Source organism: Molossus molossus, unplaced genomic scaffold, assembly GCF_014108415.1.
Source record: "Molossus molossus isolate mMolMol1 unplaced genomic scaffold, mMolMol1.p scaffold_m16_p_8, whole genome shotgun sequence".
In the NCBI taxonomy this organism is placed as follows: Eukaryota; Metazoa; Chordata; class Mammalia; order Chiroptera; family Molossidae; genus Molossus; species Molossus molossus.
The window spans coordinates 41,773,569-41,797,132 of record NW_023425402.1 but is presented as its reverse complement, the minus strand read 5'-3'; the positions used below and the strand labels follow the sequence as shown (position 1 = coordinate 41,797,132).

The following is a 23,564-nucleotide window of genomic DNA, read 5'->3' as shown; positions in this document are numbered from 1 at the left end:
TAGTTCTTTTTAGAAATTATCACTTTAAAAATTTAATACCAGAAATGTGTTTTCATCTCACTGCTAGATTAGAGCTGTTTAAAAGTTTAAAATATCTTAATTAACTTGTAACCACATTACATGGTTTATATTCTGGTTTTATTTTTCTGCTTTGTGAAAGTTTGACTTTGAAGTCACTTTGCACTATTATGAGTGAGAGAAATGAAGCTGCTAATTAGTGTTGTTATACCTGGAATATTTATTGAAATAAATTGGTGCCATTAAGATACTATTTGTTTTCTACCTAAATATATCTGTATGTAGAGGGGGTGATTTTTGTTATTTTTTATTTATTTGAATACACGTACATACGCACCCATAGAGTTTAATTAGGAAGGGAAAAAAACTTTTTTTTTTTTCTTTATTGGTTTTAAACAGAGAGGGAGAGAGAGAGAGAAACATTGATCATAGAGAACATCGATTGGCCGCCTCCTGCATGCCCCCCACTGGGGATTTGGCCCACAATTTGGGCATGTGCTTGACTGCGAATCGAACAGTCGAACCAACAACCTCTTGGTGCATGGGTGGACGACGCTCAACCACTGAGCCACACCCGCCAGGCAGGAAGAAAATTTTTGTGCACAAATTTCTCTTATCTAGGTCTACTTCAAAGAAAATATTACTTGGCAGGTTTGTAGATTTATGTCATCACCAACCCCCTAATGATTCTCTTAAAGATTCTGGCATTCAGAAAGCATACCATTGTCATTTGAGAGCAATAAGCATAAGAATTATCTATCAATATTCATAATTCTCTCTGTTCCTATATTTTAAAAATTTTAGGCTTTGAAGTATTTTGAAAAGTACAACTTTAATTCAATTTTAAATTGTGTATATTTTATCAAACTAAAGATGGAGATTATATTAGGAAATGATTCAGAAACCTTTTAAATTTGCCTCATTTTATAGAAATACTTCTCATCTGTAAATGATAAAGCAAGTCATAAGGTAAAAAATTTGGACAAGTAATTATAACGTTTTTAAAAATTATTTAAATTTTATTGACCCTTGAAACATTTTTTCTTTAATGAAAATAAAGAATATACTTACCAAATTTTTATAGAATTATACTTTAGTTTTATGGCAGCATCAATTCTACTTTCTAAAGATAACCTAAATATTAGGAAATTACCACATATTTACACTAAATCTGCATTCCTTTCTTTGTATTTCAGCTGTATTTCCAGAAGAACTGGGTACTAGTGTTCCTTTAACTGAGGTCGAATGCAGGTCATTGATCTATAAACCACTTGATGGAGAATGGGGTTCCAATCCCAGGGATGAAGAATGTGAAAGAATTGTTGCAGGAATAAACCAGTTGATGACACTAGGTAAATGATAATAGTAGTACATTCATATAGAATAAGCTGACAGAAAGCAAACAGAATATTGTTTCATAACATCAAGACTGGGTGGTTTTCAAACATTTTCCAGTGGAATTTTATACATGAGATCTTACACAAGACTCAGATATCCAAAACGGGTATAAATGGGATTGCTCTAGCTGAATTTAGAGTGAAGATCCCCAGAAATGCCAGGGGTTCTTCTGAACAGTCTGGTTCCTCAGAACCCAATTTGAAAACGCTTGACATACTCATTTTGACTTGATGTGAATTGGGAGAGAAAGTCTGAAAGCTGAATTACAATTATTTGGATAGCTATACTAGTTTTTCTCTTGCCTTTATGATGCATATACATAAGATTATTTGTAAGGGGAAGGGAAGAATGGTATATGAATTGCTTTGCCTTATTAAAAGAAAAACATTTTACAGATTATCTAGAGTAATTCTAACCTAGGATGGTGCTTTGTAAAAACCCCCTCTTTCAGTAAGGAATAAGCTTCAAAGAGTCTAGGGAGAAATTAACATGAATAAGAAGAGCTAAAGACGCTGGAGGCACATATTGGATAATATTTTCATTTGAAGTATTTTATAAAATGGGAACACTTCATAAAAATTGTCTCATAGATACTATCTTAAGTAATTTTAGTATATGAAGTTTTGTTACACTTTATGTGAATGAGCAAAAAAATGAAGAGTGATCTTGGTTTCTAGATTTTACCAGTTTACTGTGTACCATTGGGTCAGTAACTTTGAGTCAAAGACTCTGGATCTTTTTCCTCTTCTCTGGTTGCCTGATATTTCACAGAATTATGTTGTAAAGATGAGCTAAGGTGATAAGTTTTGAGAAAGTCAAAAGTTAACAACATTTGAATGCATTGTATTACAGTTGGTGGTAAAATAAATGTCAAAAACATAGAATGAGGAATGGCCAGGTTTTAATTATAGAAATGTATATTTCCTTGATAGGTCAGATATATACTATTTGTCATGTCTTTTCTTCTAAGCAGTCTATGGATAACAAATATATATAATTTTGCAGTGTAAATGTATACATAATAAAAAATGACGGTCTTATTAGCTTAGCTAAATTATGTATTTTTTATGAAAAGACAGTGGCAAACTAATGGTTATGTGGATCACAACTTAAATCTTAATTCAAGTAGAATTGTCCATGAAGTATTTTAAGCAATACAAAAATAAATTTATAAACTTATTTTTCTTATTTATTTTAGATATTGCTTCAGCATTTGTGGCTCCTGTGGATCTGCAAGCCTATCCCATGTATTGCACTGTAGTGGCATATCCAACAGATTTAAGTACAATTAAACAAAGACTGGAAAATAGGTTTTACAGGTTAGAACTGTTTGCTGTAGCTACTACCAAAAGAAGGCTAAACGATCTTTCATTCATTTACTGATATTTTGTAACAGTGTTTCTTAAACATTAATGTACATAAAAATCAGCTGGGGATTTTGTTAAAATGCAGAACCTGGTTCCATAAATTTAGCATAGGACCTGAGGATTCTGCATTTCTAAAAAGTTCCCAGCAGTGCTGCAGCTGCTGATCTTGTAGACCACACTTAGCATAAGATTTCTAGATACAGTTTTTGCTAACTGCTAATATGAGCTCACTGTCTTTTTATTGCATTTTATAAAGAAAGTCAAAAAGTATTTCATTTTCTCTGAGATAATTACATTGAAATATTTGTTTGTTAATGGTTTTTCATAGAACAATATACATATTTTTTCTTCCATTCAGCTTATGAATACTTCATTTTTCATCATTATAGGTTGGCTTGAAATATAACTAGTTTTTTTTTTTTTTTTTTAAGACACTGTCAATTTGCATCATCTTCTAACGAACAATTTCAATAAATATTGAGTTCTAATCTCGGACAGGCTTTGTAGATTTATTGCCTAAAATGTCTTGTCAAAATGAGTTTAAGTCTGGTTTTTACATCATGAAATCATACTTGTAGATTTATTTTTCTTATATAACTTTTGCTGAACAGGACAACAATATTTTAATTCAAATAATACTGCATTAAAACATACTTTTTGTGACTAGTTTTATATTAACTTCTTTACATTTTTATTTAACTTAGGAAAATTTTTATTAATATTTTGTATTCATATTTTTCTACATAAAATTAGTGCTTTTTGTTCTTTTTAAGTATAAATCTAATTTGGTACTTTGTTTACCTGACACTAAAAATACTGTTTGTTATTCCTTACTGACAAAAGTAGGGTTTCTCAATAAAAACGTTGATATTTGGGGCTGCCCTCAGTCCTTTAGGTGCCAATAGCAGCCTCTGGTTGTAAAACCAAAAATGTCTCCAGACCTTGCCAAATGGCCCCTGGGGAGCAGAATCACCTCTGATTAAGAACCACTGAAATAAAGAAAGTGAAGATACTAGACTGCAGGTTCTGAAGACTTCTCTGATCTTGTTAGGTGTTTCTGCTGTTTCTTCATTGATACTTGTCAGAAGCATAGAGTAGGAAATTGCCAATGATAATGTGCCTTCCAGCTGTCTTCTTTAAATCTTTAACTCCACATGTCAGAAGTTTAAGAGAATAAATGGAGAAGAAATTCTTAATTATATCATTCTTTCTCCTAGACCCCCAAATTGCTACATCTTAGGAGTCACACCTAGTGCTTCAAAGATGGAACAAGGCATGGAGGGTAACAGGGAAAGAATTTTTCTTTACAATGGCTTTTGGACTTCAGCTAGAAAAATAAATTTATGGCATCTCCCACTATTGTTGTAAATATGCTTTCTCATAGAAATACTGATCAATATGGTAATTGCTAAAGTGTATGTTTCAAGTACATTATAGCTTAAATAGGATTTTGACAATAGCCTAGCTTGGTAAACAAATTAGGAAAACATCTTTTGGGATACAATCCATACAAGAATTAGAAACTGCTTGTTTTTCTGATAATGTGGTTACAGGACCAAGTTAGGTTCTTAAGTGCTGTTTCACTGTTTTAAGCTTTTTTGCTTCTCCTTTGTTCATTTGCTTCAGACTTCTTACAGTTTATGATTTTCCTTTTTAATACTTCTTTTAGTCTTTTGTTAAACTACTGTCAGTTTGCCCTACTGGTATTAATCTAATGCCTTATTTTACACAGTTTTCTATAGAGTATTCTAAAGATACCTGTTTTATATTATTAGAATTAGCCTTGTGCGTGCTATTTTAAATCCACAGGAGCATTTCTGTATCCACAATTATAACTTTAAAAAATTCCATATAATGGTATTTTTGTTTACACATCAGTAAGATTTTCTGAGTGTTTTCTGATTTTAAGTAAGACCACATATTGGATAATATTCTAGAAGTCATCTTTGGATTTTTCTTTAAGAAATAAATGAATAAAACACCAAAATGTATTTTAGTATTGTCAATTCAATGTTAAGAAATTTTTTTCATATATTAACCTTTCTTGGTAAACTTAACATGGTTACTGTGTTTTTATATTTTTATATCTTATAAGCAGGTTATCAGTTTTTCCTTTTTACATAAATGTCAAATACACTTTTCAAAAAATGACACCATATATGAAATGGATATGTAAAATTAAAAATAAAAACTCCATTTCTCTTCTGCTACTCTTCCTATAGACAATATCTTTCTAAAAGAAGGAACTGTTGATGGTTTAGTGTATCTAATCCAGACATATTCTGTGCTAATACATAATGTTGCTACATTTTTTTCCTTACACCAAGAGGTTATAATTATTTTTAAATAACTTTTTAAGATGTGAATTTTGTACTTGATTTAAGACTATGGTTTTAAGTCACAATGTCTTGGTTTTTAATTTTGTGCCTATATTTCTAAAGATAATGATGTTAATCCTTCCATATTTTGTTTGTTTAAAGGCGGGTTTCTTCCCTAATGTGGGAAGTTCGATATATAGAGCATAATACACGAACATTTAATGAGCCTGGAAGCCCTATTGTAAAATCTGCTAAGTTTGTGACTGATCTTCTTCTACATTTTATAAAGTGAGTTATTTTTCCATAATTATAATTACTATAACAATTAATGGCAGTATTATAAAATGTCAAATACAATCATTTTTATATTATTATATGCTGTGCTCATACACATGACTCCACTCAAAATAGGGAGCATGTAATGTTTGTGTCTAAAGTAACATTTAGGTCATTGGCTAATATTAATTACAAAATCATAAATTTTTTTTTTTTTTTTTTGTATGTGCCCCTAACGGGAACCAAACTCAGGACTCTCTAGTCCGCAGTCCGTCGTTCCAGCTGCTGAGCCAAACCGGCCAGGGCCGAAATCATAAAATTTTTGTTCTACGCTTAACGTAAACAAACATGGATCCTTTTCTAAATCCAGCTGATGGACAATAATAGTAATAACCATTTATTGAACATGTAATGTTCTACCTAAAATATTTCTTCTAACCTAAATAATCTTACGTTATCTGAAACTTATAGTTAAGGAAACAGTCTTTTAAAAAGAGTTTAACTTGCCCTGGCCAGTTTGGCTCGGCGGTTGAGCGTCAGCCTGTGGACCAGAGAGTCCCGGGTTTGGTTCCTGCGAGGGGCACGTACCACAAAAAAAATAAAAAATAAATAAAAAGAGTTTCACTTGTTTAATTTCACAGTAAATGAGTGTCTACCATCTGATATGAGAACCTTTTATCTTAACATTATAAACAAGTTTATAAACAAGTGTTTAAGGAGTCTAGCAAGAGACTAAATTTAACTTATAAGATATAGTTTACTGCCTCATTCATTGATCCCATACCAAGAGTTATAACTGTACTTTTTAAGACAGTAGCACTTTTATTTACTTGTCTTATGGATTTTAGGTAACCATAGAATGAATTTAGCCTTCTAAATTGAAGCCAGAGGAATGAATCATATGTTCTGTATCAGATACTGATCTGAGTTTTATATTATGGCTGTTTATATTAGATAATATTTCTTGTAAAGAGGAGAGAGTGTATTTTATAATTTAAAATTTCAGCTGCTGTCAGCTTTTATTTTTACATGAAGGAGTTATACATCATAATCTCTTTATACATCATAATCATGGGGTTCTTTTTCCTGGTATTAGTTCTTTCTTTATTATTTTTCTTTTTTACTAAGGAATGTAGGTAATCTCAATATAAGAAAACACCACTTGCCCTGGCTGGTTTGGCTCAGCAGTTGGAGCGTCGGCCCACGGACTAGAGAGTCCCGGGTTTGGTTCCTGCTAAGGGCATGTACCTCGGCTGCAGTTTATCGTGGGTGGCAACCATTTGATGTGTCTCTCTCACATCGATGTTTCTCTTTTTCTCTCTCCCTCCCGCTCTATCTGAAGATAAATTAAAAAGTATCCTTGGGTGAGGATAAAGAAAGTGAGTGTGTGTGTGTGTGTGTGTGTGTGTGTGTGTGTGTGTGTGTATGAAAACACTAGAGAATATTAGTAAAATAAACTTTATGTATTTCCTCTACCTTATTCACTAAAGAAATCTGTTGCCTTGCAAGTGGTTTAGAGGTTATTGTTGCAGTGCTTTTGCTTTTCAGTAAAACTAATAATCAGAAATTAGTTATCCTCAAATAACTCTTTATGAGCTTAGTTACAATAGCTAATAATATTTTAACTATAAACTTTTTAGTCTGAAATTTTATGTTATGTGGATAGTTATTTACATTTATTTTTCAAAAGGGAGATGAATAACAATCAGGGTATATTAAATTTATATTTTAGTGAAATGATTTAGATAAAATGATTATTTTATTTTTGGAATAGTCTGCAGTTTTATTCCTTTCAAATTGTTATTGTGACATGCCTTGTAAGAATAGATTATAAGATTTAAAGCATTCATATTTATTTGTTTTATTTTTTGAAGTATTTTTTTAATTGATTTTAGAGAGGTGGAGGGGGGAGAGAAACATTGATGAGAGAGAACATCGATTGGCTGCCTCCTGCATGCCCCCCCCCCACTGGGCCCACAACCTGGGAATGAGCCCTGACCAGGAATTGAACAGGTGACTTCTTGGTGCTTGGGTCAGCACTCAGCCATTGAGTTACACAGGCCAGGCAAACATTCATAATTTATATATCTAAAAATAAACCCCTGATGTTTTTTAGATTTATATAATTTGTTTAAACCGTTTTTAGCTGACAAGCTTCAAAATGTTATTTCAAAATTTTTATTATTATGTTTTTTAATTGACTTGTTTGGCCAAATTTCAAGCAATAGATACATACAAAGTAATGTAATAGATATTTGGAAATAGAAAGAAAAGTATATTTAACCCCTTAATACAATTTCATAGACAGGTAAACTTGTATGTAACTATATACAAAGAGAAAGTAACAAAAGAGTTTGTATGAAAGTTTAGATGAGGGATAGGTTCACTTCTCACTATTAAAGTGGGTTTCATATGCAGAAGGAAAGTATGTTAAGATATGTGGACAAGGTATATGTTGATAAATTCAGGAGAAATTAGGTGAAAGGAAAGCCATTCTAAGGATAAGAATGGAATGAAGTAGAAAAAGAGAGAATTGTTAAATAAATTTAGTAATTTAAATTGGGTGAAATAGTGAGTACATGCGTGTAAGGGATACAGTACTGTAAACTTATGTTTGGGTCAGATCATGGACAGCCTTGGCTGCTGAACTAAGGAAGTAGACTTTTTAAATATGGGTACTGGAAGCAAGAGTCTGAAATAAATATATATATATGTGTATTTTTTTTTTTTGTCGTCATTGTTGTTAATCTTTACCCAAGGATATTTTTCCATTGATTTTTAGAGAGAGTAGAGGGAAGAGAGAGAGAGAAATATCGATGTGAGAGAGACATATTGATTAGTTGCCTTCTGCACAACCCCTACCAGGGCCGGGGATTGAATCTGCAACCCAGGTACATGCCCTTGACTGGGAATCAAACCGAAGAACCTTCTGTGCATGGGCTAGTGTTCTATCCAGTGAGCCAAACTTGCCAGGACTATGAAAATATTTTAACATGAAAATTATGTGATATATAATATGCCTTAAAATATAAAAAAAATTTATGTATTGATTTGAGAGAGAGAGAGATATTAATTTGTTGTTCTGCTTATTTATGCATTCATTGGTGGATTCTTGTATATGCCCTGACTAGGGATAAAACCTACAACCTTAGCATATCGAGATGATGCTCTTACCAACTGAGCTACCTGGCCAAGGCATTCCTAAAAGTATTTACTGCATTGTATAATATTAATTGATAGGGAAGAGAGACATAAAGCATAAATAGCAGATTGACTGCTACAGCTGACCAAGTAAGAGATAATGAGGGATTAATTTATGGAAGTGAGAAAGGCAGATAGATGCCAAGAGGTTTTGAGGGTGTACTCAACAAAAGTTGCCCAATGATTGGGTTTATAAGGAGGCACAGGATGGAATAGTGAAAAACCATGCACTACTGTGAAAATGGGGAATGCTATTTTTTTTAAAAAAAGAAAAAGGGGGGAGAGTGTCTGGGGAGTGACATTTAGGTTCAGATGAGAAATTTTAGGTGATGGTAAGAATCTCAGAAGGGTGAGACCAAATTATAGGAATTGGAAATTCATTTACACAGATATACTGCAGAAATACAAGATTATCAGGTCAAAGGTTATAGTGTCAAGAGAAGATGTCTAAGGACAAAATACTAGGAAATGACTATAAGAATGAAAAAAAGGAAGAAATTAGTAGACAGAAGGTACATTAACTTTCTCTTGTAGACTGAGTAGTAAAAGAAGGCACCCCAAGCACAGCAATGACCTGGGCAAAACTTAGAGGTGAGTATTGAATTGAGTTTGGTGTAATGAAATAAACCAGAATGGAGCCTCCCCATAGAGTGGAGAGGCAGGGTCAAATGTGTGTTTTGAGGTCAACCTAAGAAAGAAGCCTTCGTCTTTAAGTTTTATTTTAAATCTCGTTTAAGTAACAGATTTAAAGGGAAAAAAATCTGATGACTAATCTTGTATACTAACATTTCCTTGTTATTTAGGGATCAGACTTGCTATAACATAATTCCACTCTACAATTCAATGAAGAAGAAAGTTTTGTCTGACTCTGAGGTATTTAATATTTTATTATAATTATTACATTGGTCTTATTCTGTATTGAAAAGAAAAATACACATAGTAATTTTCAGATGAATGCTGTTGTGAAAATTATTTTTGTCTAATTCTGTATGTAAAAATTGTTCAGAATTCTTTTGTTTTTGTTACAAAGAAATTGTTTTAAAAGGTGGGAGGGGGGAGACTTTCAGGAGTCAGTAAAGTGCTCCATCATATCCATTATAGATTTACTTAAGTATAAAGGAGTTAATGGGTATATAAACAACTATATATAATGATTGACACTTGAACCACATTGTGGTTAAGGATGCGGACTCCTCGAGCAGTTGAAAACCTGTATATAACTTTTTTTCTTTATTGATAGAGAAGAAGGGAGAGGGAGAGAGATAGAAACATCAATAAGAGAGAACATCGATTGCCTGCCTCCTGCATGCCCCCACTGGGGATCGGGCCCACAACCTGGGCATGTGCCCTGACTGGGAATTAAGCCGGCAACCTCTTGGTGTATGGGATGATGCTCTGTCCACTGAGCCACACTGGCTGGGCTGCGTATAACTTTGAACTCCCCAAAAACTTAAATACTAATAACCTACTGTTGACCTAAACCAGTGGTTCTCAACCTTCCTAATGCCGGGACCCTTTAATACAGTTCCTCCTGTTGTGGTGACCCCCAACCATAAAATTATTTTCATTGCTACTTCATAACTGTAATTTTGCTACTGTTATGTCTTAGGCGACCCCTGTGAAAGGGTCGTTGACCCCCAACGGGGTCGTGACCCACAGGTTGAGAACCGCTGCTGATAAACCTTATCGATAACATAAACATTTTATTAATACATATTTTGTATGTTATATGTATTACATACTGTATTCTTACAATAAAATAACCCAGGAAAAACAATTGTTAAGGAAAGTATAAAGAAGAGAAAATACATTTATGGTATTGTGTGTATTTACTTTTTTAAAAACTGTGTATGAATGGACCAATGCAGTTTAAACCCATGTTGTTTATGGGTTCACTGTAATAATGAAATCTAGAATGTTTACTAAATTAGAAAAATTCTTGCTTCAAAGGAAGAAGAGAAAGATGCTGATGTGCCAGGAACTTCTACTCGAAAAAGAAAGGTAATATATTTTCTGTTTTAGCAGAAGTACTTTATGTGAATTAAAATGTATTCAGAGCATACTTTTTTTTACTGTTAGTGTTTTTAAAGACAGATTAAGCCCTGGCTGGTTTGGCTCAGCAGTTGGAGCATCAGCCTGCGGACCTGAGAGTCCCAGGTTCAGTTCCCGCTAGGGGCATGCACCAAAAAATAAATAAATAAATAAAGACAGATTAAGCATTGTTTCCAAGTAAATTTCCATCACAAAATACATGATTATCAGATATAGGTGAATGATATTTTCTATTATTTATACTACTATATGTTACTTAATTATGTCAGTCAACATTAAAAATACAAGATTTGTGTATTATTTTATTAATATTTTTTAACACTTTTATTTTAGGACCATCAGCCTAGAAGAAGATTACGTAATAGAGCTCAGTCTTATGATATTCAAGCATGGAAGAAACAATGTCAAGAATTGTTAAATCTCATATTTCAATGTGAAGATTCTGAGCCTTTCCGCCAGCCGGTAGATCTCCTTGAATATCCAGTTAGTATTTAAAAAAATATTTTCTTTACCTGTCAGTTTTGCTCTATATCTTGTTCATGAAGGTTTGCTACTTAAATTGTTATTTTTTATGGTTATAGTTTATTTGTTTATTATTTCAGATGGTTATCCATTTGGTTATAAAAAGCATCTAAGTTGAATAGTGTGGTAAAATATAAAGAACCCTGAATTGAGACCCTAAAGAACTGGGTTATGGTCCCAGCTCTGCCTCTTACCAGCTGTGCAGTTTTCTCATCCTGAATTTTTTCTTTATACTACCCTCCACACACACATACACTGATTCTGTAAATTTATTATGGCAGTTATTTAGTAAACAAGAATAATAATACTAACCTTTTATGGGGATATAGAAATGGAATGAGAATACATTAAAATAGTTTTAAACTGAAGCACTATATGCAAATGTAAGGTGGCATTAATAGGTTTAGGTTATGTAAATTCATGATCTTTATAGGATTCATGGTAAAAAGGTTGAGTTAATATGACTTAAGTACTTATTTTTGCATGTAGACTTAGTAATCTAAATTATCTTAAAGTGAATCTTAATTCACAATCAGTTATTAAATTTTGTACAATTCAGATAACATTTGTGGTTTCGAATGAAAATAAAAATGCAATGTTTTGTAAAAGGTCATGAGCTGGATGTGGTATTATATGACTTTTCTGTTTATGTATATGTTCTAACCTACAATGATGAAAATAGAGAAATTTTATCAAATGCCTTTTCTAGTTGTTTCTAAAGTCAAGAAACTTGGAAACTTAAGTGTAGAAGATAGATCTTTAATTCCAGCAGTGTGATAAACTGGACTAGTTCAAACCCTACATTCCAGAAAACTAGAGGAACTGAGCATTGGGTCAGTGCTCTGGTTTTCAGTTCTTTTGTTTGTGGAACCTGTGGATTTCCCTTTGTTTCTTCTAAGTCCAATTTTGTGTCTTAGAAAATAAGTTTTAATTTACCTACTGCTTGCAGGTGTTATTATTCTGAACTTTTCCCCAGAAAAGAAGTGATAGAAATAAGCTTTAATGTCTAGATTTTAGAAGCACAAATATTAATACTTTGTGGAGATGGGTGAAGCTATGTGAGCATGGTGAGAAAGGAAATTGGAACTGAGACTCCACTGAAATTGATAAAAGACTTCACCTAAATGAAAATAGAGTAATTATTTTTCTACAAAGAAGAATGCTGCTTTCTGGTGTCAGAGAAATCTCCCTAAGCTTGCACTATGGATTTAGAGTCCAAATTTACACTCCCTGTGGTGTAGAAATTCATCAGGGGGAAAAAAAACCCAATCCCTACTAAAGTTGAACCAATGGTGTTTCAGATTTGAGGAAATATAAGGGTATGACTCATCATATATACAACAACAGAAACAACAAATGAAAATATGAGCACACTCTTCCCTAAAACTTGAGGTAATAGATTATTCTGAAATGCTATTATATTTCCTCAAATCTGAACCACTATTTATTGTAAGATGACTGGTATTTTATGTACCACCAAGACCAAAAAAAATACTCTGCCAATTAAATTTTGATTTGTCATTTTGGTTTAAGAGAGAAATAGAGGGATACAAACCATAAGGAAATAAAGACTAAAGACAAAAGAAAAGTGTAAAAGGAATCGTACAGAAAATACAGAGGAGACCCAGAACTGGTCCAACCAACTCATTTTAGTGATGTTGAACTGAGGCTCAGATTTAAGCAGCTTTCCAAAATATGTAGCAATTTATTGACACAGTGAGAACAAGAGGTCATAATCTCATGTGTCTTGTGCACTTAAGTTTATATGTATTATTTTTAGAATAGGTAATATGTAAGAATGTAGTCTCTCTGAAGTATTCAGAATAATGAGAATGGTATTTAGAACCTCTCCTTCTACCAGTTAAAAGTATTAACAGACAAAAAGTACTGGAAGGAAGAAAAAGTGTAATCTTCTGTCTCTTATGGTACTCCTTGATAGAGGTGTGACAATTTATGGCTATTTACTGTTTCTATTACTGTCACAGAATAGGAAACAAGAAAATCTACTTTTATACTTCAGAATTAACTATAATTATCAGCCTTATTAGCAGAATATCTAAGGCAATCATGCTCTTCATACTTCAGCTTTTGTATGAAAATATTACTTTATGTTTTGAGTTTAATTAAATATCCAAAGCAAGATTTTAAAAATTAAAAAGTTTTGATGAAAATTAGCATGCTAACTATTCTACTTCATTTATTTATTCAACAGAATTCTATTGAGTGGCTACCATGTATTATACTGAGAGATGGAAACCTGGGTATGTGCCCTGAGCAGGAATCAAATATGCCACCTTTCCATGTATGGGACAGTACTCCAACCAACTGAGCCACACTGGCCAGGACTAGAGTATTTTGTTTTTTTTAATGACAGTCTTGCATTAATAATGTATAATTTCTGTATATGGCCAAGTTATTAGACCATATTTGGTACATGCGGTAGACTTGTACATGGTTTTTGCTAAAATCAAAATATTAGTTAAAGGTACTAACACTAATTTTATTTTGTGACTTTATAAAATGGTCCTACAGTCACTTACAGGTGAGACATTTCAAAATATTTTGGTCAGCCCTTGCTGGGTGGCTCAAAGTTGGAGCATTGTCCCGTACACCAAAATGTTTCAAGTCTGATTCTTGGTCAGGACTCATACCCAGGTTGCGGGTTTGATCTCTGCTCCAGGAGCATAAGGGAGGCAAGTAATCAATGTTCTCTTCTCACATCAGTGTTTTCGTCCCTTCCTCTCTCTCTCAAGTCAATAGAAACATATCCTTGTATGAGGATTTTTTAAAAAAATATAAAATAGCCCTGGCCAGTTTGGCTCAGCGGTTAGAGCGTCAGCCTGCGGTCCGGAGAGACCCGGGTTCGGTTCCCGCTAAGGGCACGTACTTCGGTTGCAGTTTGTCCCCGGCCCTGGTTGGTCGTGCGGGTGGCAGCCACTCGATGTGTCCCTTCACGTCGATGTTTCTCTCTCTCTCTCCCTTCCTTTCTTTCCCTCCCACTCTATCTGTACAAAAAATGGAAAAATATCCTCGGGTGAGGATAAAAATATATATATATATATGTATATATATATATATATATACATATATATATAAAATAAATAAATCTGTGTGTGTGTGTGTATAAATATATATGCCAAAAGCTGTGTAATTGGATTTCTGAAAAGGAGTAGACATACTTTTCCCTATTCTACCCTCTAAGAACTAAAAATATTGTGGATTTTTTAAAAATTTATTTTTGTTACAGATGTTTCTCCTTTTTCCCCCATTGACCCCCTCCTCCCTCTCCCTCCCCGCCCTGTCTCCTGCTTTGTTGTCTATGCCCATTGATTATGCGCACATGCATATCAGTTCTGTGGTTTATCCCAGCCCCTCTTCTGGGGATTGTCAGTCTGTACCCTACCTCCATGTCTCTGGGACTACTCTGTTCTTCAGACTGTTATGTTCATTATATTCCACAAATAAGTGAGATCATATGATACTTGTCTTTCTCTGCTTTGCTTGTTTCGCTTAGCATAATACTCTTCAGGTCTCTCCATGTCATCTCAAAGGATAAAAGATCTTTCTTACAGCTGCATAGTACTTCATTGTGTATATGTACCACAGCTTTTTTATCCATTCATCTACTTATCCAGTCAGCTGTTCTGTGTCTTTTTATCGGAGCATTCAAACCATTTCCATTTAATGTGATTATTGATATGTACCTATTTATTGCCATTTTTGTTTAGTGTGGTTATATTTTTCTTCCTGTTCTACTGATTACAGCAGTCCTTTTAATATTTCTTGCAGTTCTGGTTTGGTGCTAATGTATTCCCTTAACCTTTTTTTGTCTGGGAAGTTCTTTATTAACCCTTCTATGTTGAGTGATAGCTTTGCTGGATAGAGTAGTCTTGGATTCAGATCCTTGTTTTTTATGACCTTGATTACTTCATGCCATTCCCTTCTGGCCTGTAGTGTTTCTGTTGAGAAGTCAGCTGAGAGCCTTATGAGGTTTTCTTTGTAGGTAACCTGTTGCTTATCTCTTGCTGCCTTTAGGATTCTCTGTGTCTTTAATTTTTGGCATTTTAATTACTATATGTCTTGGTGTGGGCATGTTTGGGTTCTTTTTACTTGGGGCCCTCTGTGCTTCTTGAACTTGAATGCTTTCTTCCTTCACCACGTAGGAAAGTTTTCTGTCACTATTTCTTCAAATATATTCTTCAACACTTGCCCATTTTCTTCTTCTTCGGGGACTCCTATGATCCGAATGATGTTATATTTTCAGTTGTCCCACAGTTCTCTAAACTGTCTTCCTGTTTTTTAATTGTTTTTTTTCCTTTTGGTTTTCTGATCGGTTGATTTTTTTTCTTTCTACCCTGTCTTCTAATTCACTGATCTGGTCCTCGGCTTCCTCTACTCTGCTGGTTAGTCCTTCCAATGTATTCTTTATTTCTGCTATGTCATTCTTCGTTTCTTCTTGGTGGTTTTTCATTTCTAATTGGTTGATTTTCAATGTTTCTATTTCTTTACTCATGGTGTTGATGTCCTTACTCATGCTGTTGAGCTTCCTCAAGGTCATGGCTCTGAATTCTAGCTCTTTTAACTTGCTTAACTGCTTTTCTTTTATTTAATCTTCGGTAGAGGTCTCTTGTTCTTTCATTTGGGGTTTGTTTCTTTGTTTCACCATTTTGGCTATCTCAGTGGGTTTTGGAGCCTGCCAAATTTTCCCTGTGGGTGTTGGTGTTCTTCTCTTTATGGCTCCCTCTACTGGGTTTGGATGAGCTGGAAGGACCCACATTAAACACCACTGTCAAGTCTTATTTTCCTGGGTAGAGTTGCAAGCCCAGGAAAGGTTCAGTTATCCTCTAGCTTTTTGCCTGGAGGCTATTAGTCTCAGATACTCAGGACTTTGGAATGTACACCTGGTGTTCTGTGAAAGAGGATTTCCAGAGGGTGGATCAGATGCTGGTTGTTAATAAGCCTCAGTTTGCATTTCTTTGCCTCACCTGGAAGAGGCTGAATCACCAAGGGAGGGGCTGCTGCTTTTCCCCACAGCTCTGGGAAGGAGCAAGCTGGCCACTGTCCTTTGTGGCCATGACTCAGCAAAAACTCTGAGCACCCTCCAAATCCCGGGTGTCCCCACAGAGGTCCAGTCCAGTTGCCTTCCCTCTGCTGGAGCCCCAGGTGAGTGGCTATAGCCAATCCAGTGCTCTGTTCTAGTCCTCTGCACTGTGGAGCAGTCTTGGTATTTTATCCCCAAGTGCACTGCTCACAGCTAAAACTGCTGCTGTTCGTGGGCTCCCAGCCTGCCACCCTCTCCCGCCTCCGCAGATCCTACCAGTGTCCCTGGTTATATGGTCCTATCCCACTGCTTTTCTGTTGCCCTTTTTCAACGATTTGTCTTTTAGTTGTAATTCCCGTTGGTCCTGGGAGATCGTCTGTGTAGTTTTCATTCACTCTGCTGCCATTTTTTTCCCCTAATTGTGGATGTTTTTGTATAAAAGAAATGTAAGAATATTCTGAAAGGTGGAGAGAAGGACAGGCTAGGGACCTCAGGACATGAGGAATAACACAGTAGTAAATTTCCTGGGTATGTTTCTTGCTTTATCTATTCAAGTCTGGATATTGGAGAAAGTGACAATGTAGAAATGCCAGCGTGCACTGATCAGAAAAGCCTGCTCTTTCTAGCCAGTGGACCAGGAAAGGGGCACCTTAGCAACACAGAAACTTGCAGACAGTAGGTGCTCTACTCCAGCCAAATACCATAGAAAAAAATTGTGGCCTTACTCCTTTCTCACCGGCAAAGACCAGTAGAGAACCAATACCAGCCTAGACTTCAGCCCCCATCTTGCAATAATGAGGTACCCCTCCCCTACCTCATTGGGTAGTTATCAGCAGAGGCCTAGTGGGGAGTCAGGACTTTAACCACTGGTCAGTGATAACAAGGCCACCCCCCATGCTGTCAGTAGAAGCTATGTAGTAACAAAGATACTCCCACCCTTGCTGGTATTAGTGGAAGTCTAGTAAGGAACTGGAACTATCCCTTCCAGCAGTTTCAAGGAGATACTCCTCAATCCTCAAGTGTCAGTGGAGGACGAATAAAACCTGGACTTCCGCCGCTACTTTGCAGTACCAAGGCAAGGGCCTCCTCTTAGCCCAAAGAGTGGGTTAAGAGTAGACCCACTAAATCACAAGATTTTATAAAGATCCTGTCTTAGACTCAAAATGTCCAGGTTTCCATTAAAAAATCTCTTGTCATACCAAGAAAGTCTCAAAAAAGAATTAGAAGAATCAAATGGAAATAGAAATAAAAAATAATAACTGAAATAAAAACTCACTGAAGAGACCAGATGAAATAATCAGTGAAGATAAAGGTAAAAAATATGAGTGGGGGGGGTTCTATGCATCACCTGAACTGGTAAAATGTTGACACCATTATGTTTTGATAATTATGTATTTAGTATAAAATACCTGAACAACTACTTTAAAAACTATTCAGAGAGTTAATAGTCATGAACATTATAGATAAATCAAATAGAATTCTAAAATCTGTTCAAGTGACCCATAAGATTGGAAAAAATAAACAGAACAAACCAAACAATTAAATGACAGACATATTGAAATCTTATAGTATGTCTTTCAAACATAATGTAATCAAACTAGAAATCAGTAATGGAAAAGTAATAAAACAAACACATGATAACTAAACAATATACTTCTAAATAATTCATGATTCAAAGAAGACTTATGGGAAATTTAAAAAATACATTGAACTTAATGAAAATGAATGCAACATAACAACATTTGCAGGATCCAACTAAAGCAAATCAGGGAAATTGATAGCACTAAAGAGTTCATCAGAAGAGGAAAAGTCTCAAATCAGTAATCCAACCTCTTGCCTTAAGAACCTAGAAAGAGCATAAAATTAACCAAAAGCAAGCAGAAGAAGGGAAATATTAAGAGCAGAAATCAATGAAACTGAAAACAGAAAAACTGGAGAAAATGCATAAAACCAAAAGCTGGTACTTCATCAATAAAACTGGCAAAACTCAAGTAAGATTTAAATCAAGCCTGACAGGTGTGGCTCAATGGTTGACCATTGACCCATGCACCAGGAGGTTGCCAGTTTGATTCCTGTTTGGGGCACATGCCCTGGTTGTGGGCCAAATCCCCATTGGGGGGCATGTAGGACACTGCCAATCCATGTTTCTTTTTTTATTGATTAATTTTTGTTACAAATGATTCTCCTTTTTTCCCCCACTGATTCCCCCCTCCCCCTTCCCTCCCTGCCCCTTCCCCAGATTGTTGTCCACGTCCACTGTTCATGCATACATGCATATAAGTTCTGTGGTTCATCCCTCTCTCACCTCCCCACTCCTTAGGGGATTGTCCTCAAACTGTTATGTTCATTATATTCCACAAATCAGTGAGATCATATGAAATTTGTCTTTCTCTGTTTGGCTTGTTTCACTTAGGATGATACTTTCCAGGTCCCTCCATGTAGTCTCAAAGGATAAGAGATCTTTCTTTCTTACCGCTGCGTAGTACTCCATTGTGTATATGTACCACACCTTTTTAATCCATTCGTCTACTGATAAAAATATGGAACGCTTCACGAATTTGCGTGTCATCCTTGCGCAGGGGCCATGCTAATCTTCTCTGTATCGTTCCAATTTTAGTATATGTGCTGCCGAAGCGAGCACCCAATCCATGTTTCTATCTTTCCCTCTCCCTTCCTCTCTCTCTGTAATATAAATATAGAAAAAAAAAATTTTTTTTAATATTTAAATTGAGAGTTAAAAAGAGAAAAGACAAATTGCTGCTATGAGGAATGCAATAGGGTATCACTACAGATCCTGCAGATATTAAAAAGATAATGAAGGAACACTACAAACCACTCCATACATAAATTTTACATTCGAGATGGAATGGACCAATTTTCTTTTTTTTAATCTTCACCCGAGGACATTTTTTGATATTTTGTTAGATAGAGTGGGAGGGGGGGAGAGAGAGAGAGAGAAGCATCGACATGAAAGGGACACATCGAGTGGTTGCCACCCACACGATCCAACCAGGGCCAGGGACAAACTGCAACTGAGGTACGTGCCCTTAGCGGAAATTGAACCCGTGTCTCTCCGGACTGCAAGCCAATGCTCTAACCGCTGAGCCAAACCGGCCAGGGCGGAATGGACCAATTTTCAAAGTACAAACAGCCATATTTCACCCAATAAGAATAGGTTATTTGAATACCCCTGTAACTATTTAAGAAAATTTAATTTGCAGTTAAATTCTTGCAAAAAAAGATGTCTCCATAGTCCAGATAGCTTCACTAGAGAATTCTACCAAACGTTTAAAGATTTAACACCATTCTACAGTCTCTTCCACAGGTAAAGAAAGGAGCACTTCACTTAATCTTTGATATTATCCTGATATCAAAACCAGACAAAAACAGTACAAAAGAAAAAATTTAAAATTGTTAAACTATTATCAAATTAGAATTCAGCAATATATGAAATGATTTTATACCATGACCAAGTGGGTTTTTCTCAGGGATGTAAAACTAGTTCAGTATTCAAAAATCAATCATATTAATTAATGCAGAAAAAGCATTTGACAGAATGGATTACTTATTTGTTCTAAGAATGTACATATTGTATATGATATGGTATGATAAAATCAGCATGTCCACAGGAGAAAATGAGAACAAAGTTTGGAAGAAAGAAGATTGTTATCCTTGCAGATTCTAGGGAATAGTCACCCAATGCTACTTGGTGACCATTTCCTGGGGTTTCTCTGAGAGAGAGGAAGCAGGGCAGGGTACACAGTTTCGGATTCACTATTTGGAATATTTCCAGTTGTGCATAGAGAGTTAGATAAGGAGTTGGTTGGTTTGCATATAAAAAACATTCGCAGTGCAGCCAGTCGTTATCTCTAAGAATTGGCTAGCCCAAGGAAGAAGGGTAGTGTCTTCTCAGGTCTGTAAGGCCCCAAAATGCCAGAGCATCAAGAATATGGAAAATAAGAAAAAATGGTTAATATAATTGTCCCTGTGATGAATGGATGCCAAATAGACAGGCATAATCTAAGAAAACTAGGAATAAAGGAGAACTTCCATAACTTAGTAAAGAAACATTTATTAAATAATAACCTACAGCTAACATCATGCTAAATCATGAAAAACAATGTTTTCCCCTTAAGATTGGGAAAAGGCAAGAATGTGTATTTTCACTGCTATTCAATAAGGTACTGCAAATTTTAGCCAGTGGAACACGGCAAGAAAGGAAATAAAAGGTATGCAGATTGTTAAGGAAGAAATAAAACTTCTATTTCTAAATGGCAGTAATCCTGTTTGCTTTGTGGTAAAGCATACTTGACCATAGTTTAAACTTGAGCCCTGGCAGGTTTGGCTCAGTGGTTAGAGCATCAGTCTGTGGACCAAGGGTCGCAGGTTCGATTCTCATTCCTGGTTGGGGTCATGAGGGAGGCAACCAATTGATGTGTCTCTTTCACATCAATGTTCTCTCTCTCTCCCCCCCGCCCCCTTCCTCTTTCCTTCCCTTCCCCTCTGTCTAAAAAATCAATGACAAAATATCCTTGGGTGAGGATTAAAAGTAATAATTTAAACTTGATGGTTCAAGGTCAAGTTATATTTCAAAAAATACAGTTACATATTTCAAGGCAGTGGAAAAGGTACAGTACTCTTTATCCTTATTAAGAGATAATATATTCAGCTAATGTTCTGCTATTCTGTTGTATTTTTCTGCTTTCACTTGTCTGTTTTTATTGCTTTTTTATGCACAGTTGACTGGGTGGAGACTTTGGGTGATTCCCCTTCTCTTTGGAATGAAGTGCATGGGCTTTGTGACTATTTAAAATTACGATTATGTTTCAGTAAATCAACAGTCTTTAGAGTTTTATAGGTAGCATAAAGTTTTGGGGTTTTTTTTATACAAACTTATATTTGCAGTTGTACAGCTGAGATTTTTTTTTTTCCCAGTACTTTTTTGTTCCCCTTCTAACACACCTCCATTTACCTGTTCTTCATGGGGGTGAAAAAAGCAACTTAATAGGTTCTTGAATGAGAGAAATCCTGTATCGAATGCAATATAAGGGAGGAAGCATGAAAAAACAATTATTAGAAAAAAGGAAGCCTTGGTAAGAAAAACAAGGAATGATTATTAATAATTCTAGGACTTTGGTTCATCACAAAAATTTTATCTGAATCCCTATGCTGAGATGTAATGCTTTGTGTAGTAATGATAATAATACCACCTATTTTTCCTCTTAGGACTACAGAGACATCATTGACACTCCAATGGATTTTGCTACGGTTAGAGAAACTTTAGAGGCTGGAAATTATGAGTCACCAATGGAGTTATGTAAAGATGTCAGACTTATTTTTAGTAATTCTAAAGCATATACACCAAGCAAAAGATCAAGGGTATGTAATTAGTTTTCTTTTATGTTTAAATTAAATGAACTTATTAGAAGACGTTTGTCATTTTTATTTAAAATTTATTAACTTTTTATGTTCTTAATGGGATCCTAGTGGAAAAAAGAATTGACTTTCTACTTTGTTCATTCTGTGAAATAACACTGATATCAGTAATGTTTAGGGTTGGCTACTTTTCTCAAAGTAGTGTGGTTAAATAGATACCACATATGTATTGTCCTGGTACATTTTAGAGCTATGTGGGCTTAACTTTTGCAGCAAAGAGCATTTTTGTGAGTCATTCATAAAAATGTAAAACTAATTTTTACTGCATTTGGCCAGATAAGACATCACAAAGGGGTGACGTGTACAAGTGAAATGATAAAGAATAGATAGCTAGTTCTAGGTAGCAATGAGAAATAGATTCAAACCCCTGTCTATATAAGCCATCTGAATTCATTGTAGGGCTTTTCTTTAAGAATCTCAAAGCTTGGAAGGTTTCCAGTCTAAATATAAAAATAATAGTAAAAATGTCCATTTTACTCTTCGACAAAATAATTTGGGAAAAAGCAAATTATAAATTCTAAAAACTTTTGGCTAGAAAAATATTTAAATTATATTAATATTTACTGAAGAGGCATTTTCTTTTGAGAAATGTTTGAATAGTTTCTTTTTCTTATCATAGATTTATAGCATGAGTTTGCGCCTGTCTGCTTTCTTTGAAGAACACATCAGTTCAGTTTTATCAGATTATAAATCTGCTCTTCGTTTTCATAAAAGAAATACAATAACCAAAAGGAGGAAGAAAAGAAACAGAAGCAGCTCTATTTCCAGTAGTGTTGCATCAAGGTATTCGATTTCTTTTTAACAGCATCAGCTGATCTATAACTTTTCATCTAAATGATAGAACTCAGTGTTTTTTAATACTTCCTTTACTATTCCCTATATTGCAGAATGATATATTTGACATGCAAGTTCCTATGATGTGGAGGATTTTTAATCTTTTAACTAAAGCTATAATAGTGTAAGTGCTTAAATTCAAACTGCTAAATCTATACAGTAAAAGAGCATTTTTAGGATAGTGATGGCATCATGCTTTCTGTCATATATAACTAGCATTTACGGCAATCCTTCACTAAATATTCCATATGAAATCCATATTTTAACATGTTTCATAATAGTGCAAATATTGAATCCAGTAGTATTTATAAAATTGTGTTTTGTTCTTCCACGTAGAGCTATAAGAATAACTAATAAGACATTATTTTATTTACAGCCCTGAAAGGAAAAAAAGGGTTGTAAAACCCCAACTAAAGTCAGATATCTCTACCTCTCCATTCTCTACACCTACACGATTAATACCACCAAGGCACAATGCTGCTCAGATAAATGGTAAAACAGAATCCAGCTCTGTAGTTCGAACCAGAAGCAACCGAGTGGTTGTAGATCCAGTTACCACTGAGCAACCTTCTACTTCTTCAGCAGCAAAGACCTTTATTTCGAAAGCTAATACATCTGCAGTGCCAGGGAAAACAAGTAAGAATCCTTTACAGTTTCTAAATTGAAAATACATATAATGATTTTTTTAAATTTAAACTTTTACTTTGCCAGATGTACTGGATTTTAGTAAATTCTAGCAGACACTGTTAGGTTTTTCTTTGTTTTTGCTCTTTTAAAAACAAATTATTTTTAATAAGAAAAAAAAGGTTGAGGTTGAGTGTCTGTGTAGAATAGTGCTTAAAAATGGCAACTCTGACCCAAACTGCCTGAATTTAAATTCTAGTATCCAGACTTACTAGCAGTTTGCCAAGGCTTGCCTTCATAATCTTGAAGTGACGGGACAGTCCATGAGAAAAGGTTTAAAATTAAGAGTATGTGTTTATGCCTTTTCCTATTTTGAAAGTAGATTTTCCAAAGAAGCTTTCAGCATCCCCCAGGTTTAGTCCTCTTGATTAATTCAAGCAATTCAGGTTAGGAGTAATCCCAACCTTCTTGCTTGTT

At 34.8% G+C, this 23,564-nt stretch overlaps 1 protein-coding gene and 1 non-coding gene across 8 annotated transcripts in view; one reads left to right on the top strand and one right to left on the bottom strand.

The window, feature by feature from the left end:
* Positions 1-23,564, top strand: part of LOC118621189 (pleckstrin homology domain interacting protein) — a 145,533-nt gene that overhangs the window by 115,929 nt on the left and 6,040 nt on the right. For 4 of the 7 annotated variants that reach the window (XM_036248525.1, XM_036248522.1, XM_036248524.1 and 1 more), the window contains 9 exons: positions 1,215-1,370; positions 2,615-2,735; positions 5,264-5,389; positions 9,382-9,451; positions 10,529-10,579; positions 10,964-11,113; positions 21,420-21,572; positions 22,249-22,412; positions 22,840-23,099. In XM_036248525.1, coding sequence (XP_036104418.1) covers positions 1,215-1,370; positions 2,615-2,735; positions 5,264-5,389; positions 9,382-9,451; positions 10,529-10,579; positions 10,964-11,113; positions 21,420-21,572; positions 22,249-22,412; positions 22,840-23,099 — 1,251 coding nt within the window. Of the gene's footprint in view, positions 1-1,214; positions 1,371-2,614; positions 2,736-5,263; positions 5,390-9,381; positions 9,452-10,528; positions 10,580-10,963; positions 11,114-13,364; positions 13,497-21,419; positions 21,573-22,248; positions 22,413-22,516; positions 22,563-22,839; positions 23,100-23,564 lie in introns of those variants that run through there. The other 3 variants (XM_036248526.1, XR_004957647.1, XM_036248527.1) reach the window with 3 other exon arrangements.
* On the bottom strand, positions 18,728-18,834 carry LOC118622032. Its single transcript, XR_004957871.1, has one exon. It is a non-coding gene; the product is annotated as a U6 spliceosomal RNA (small nuclear RNA).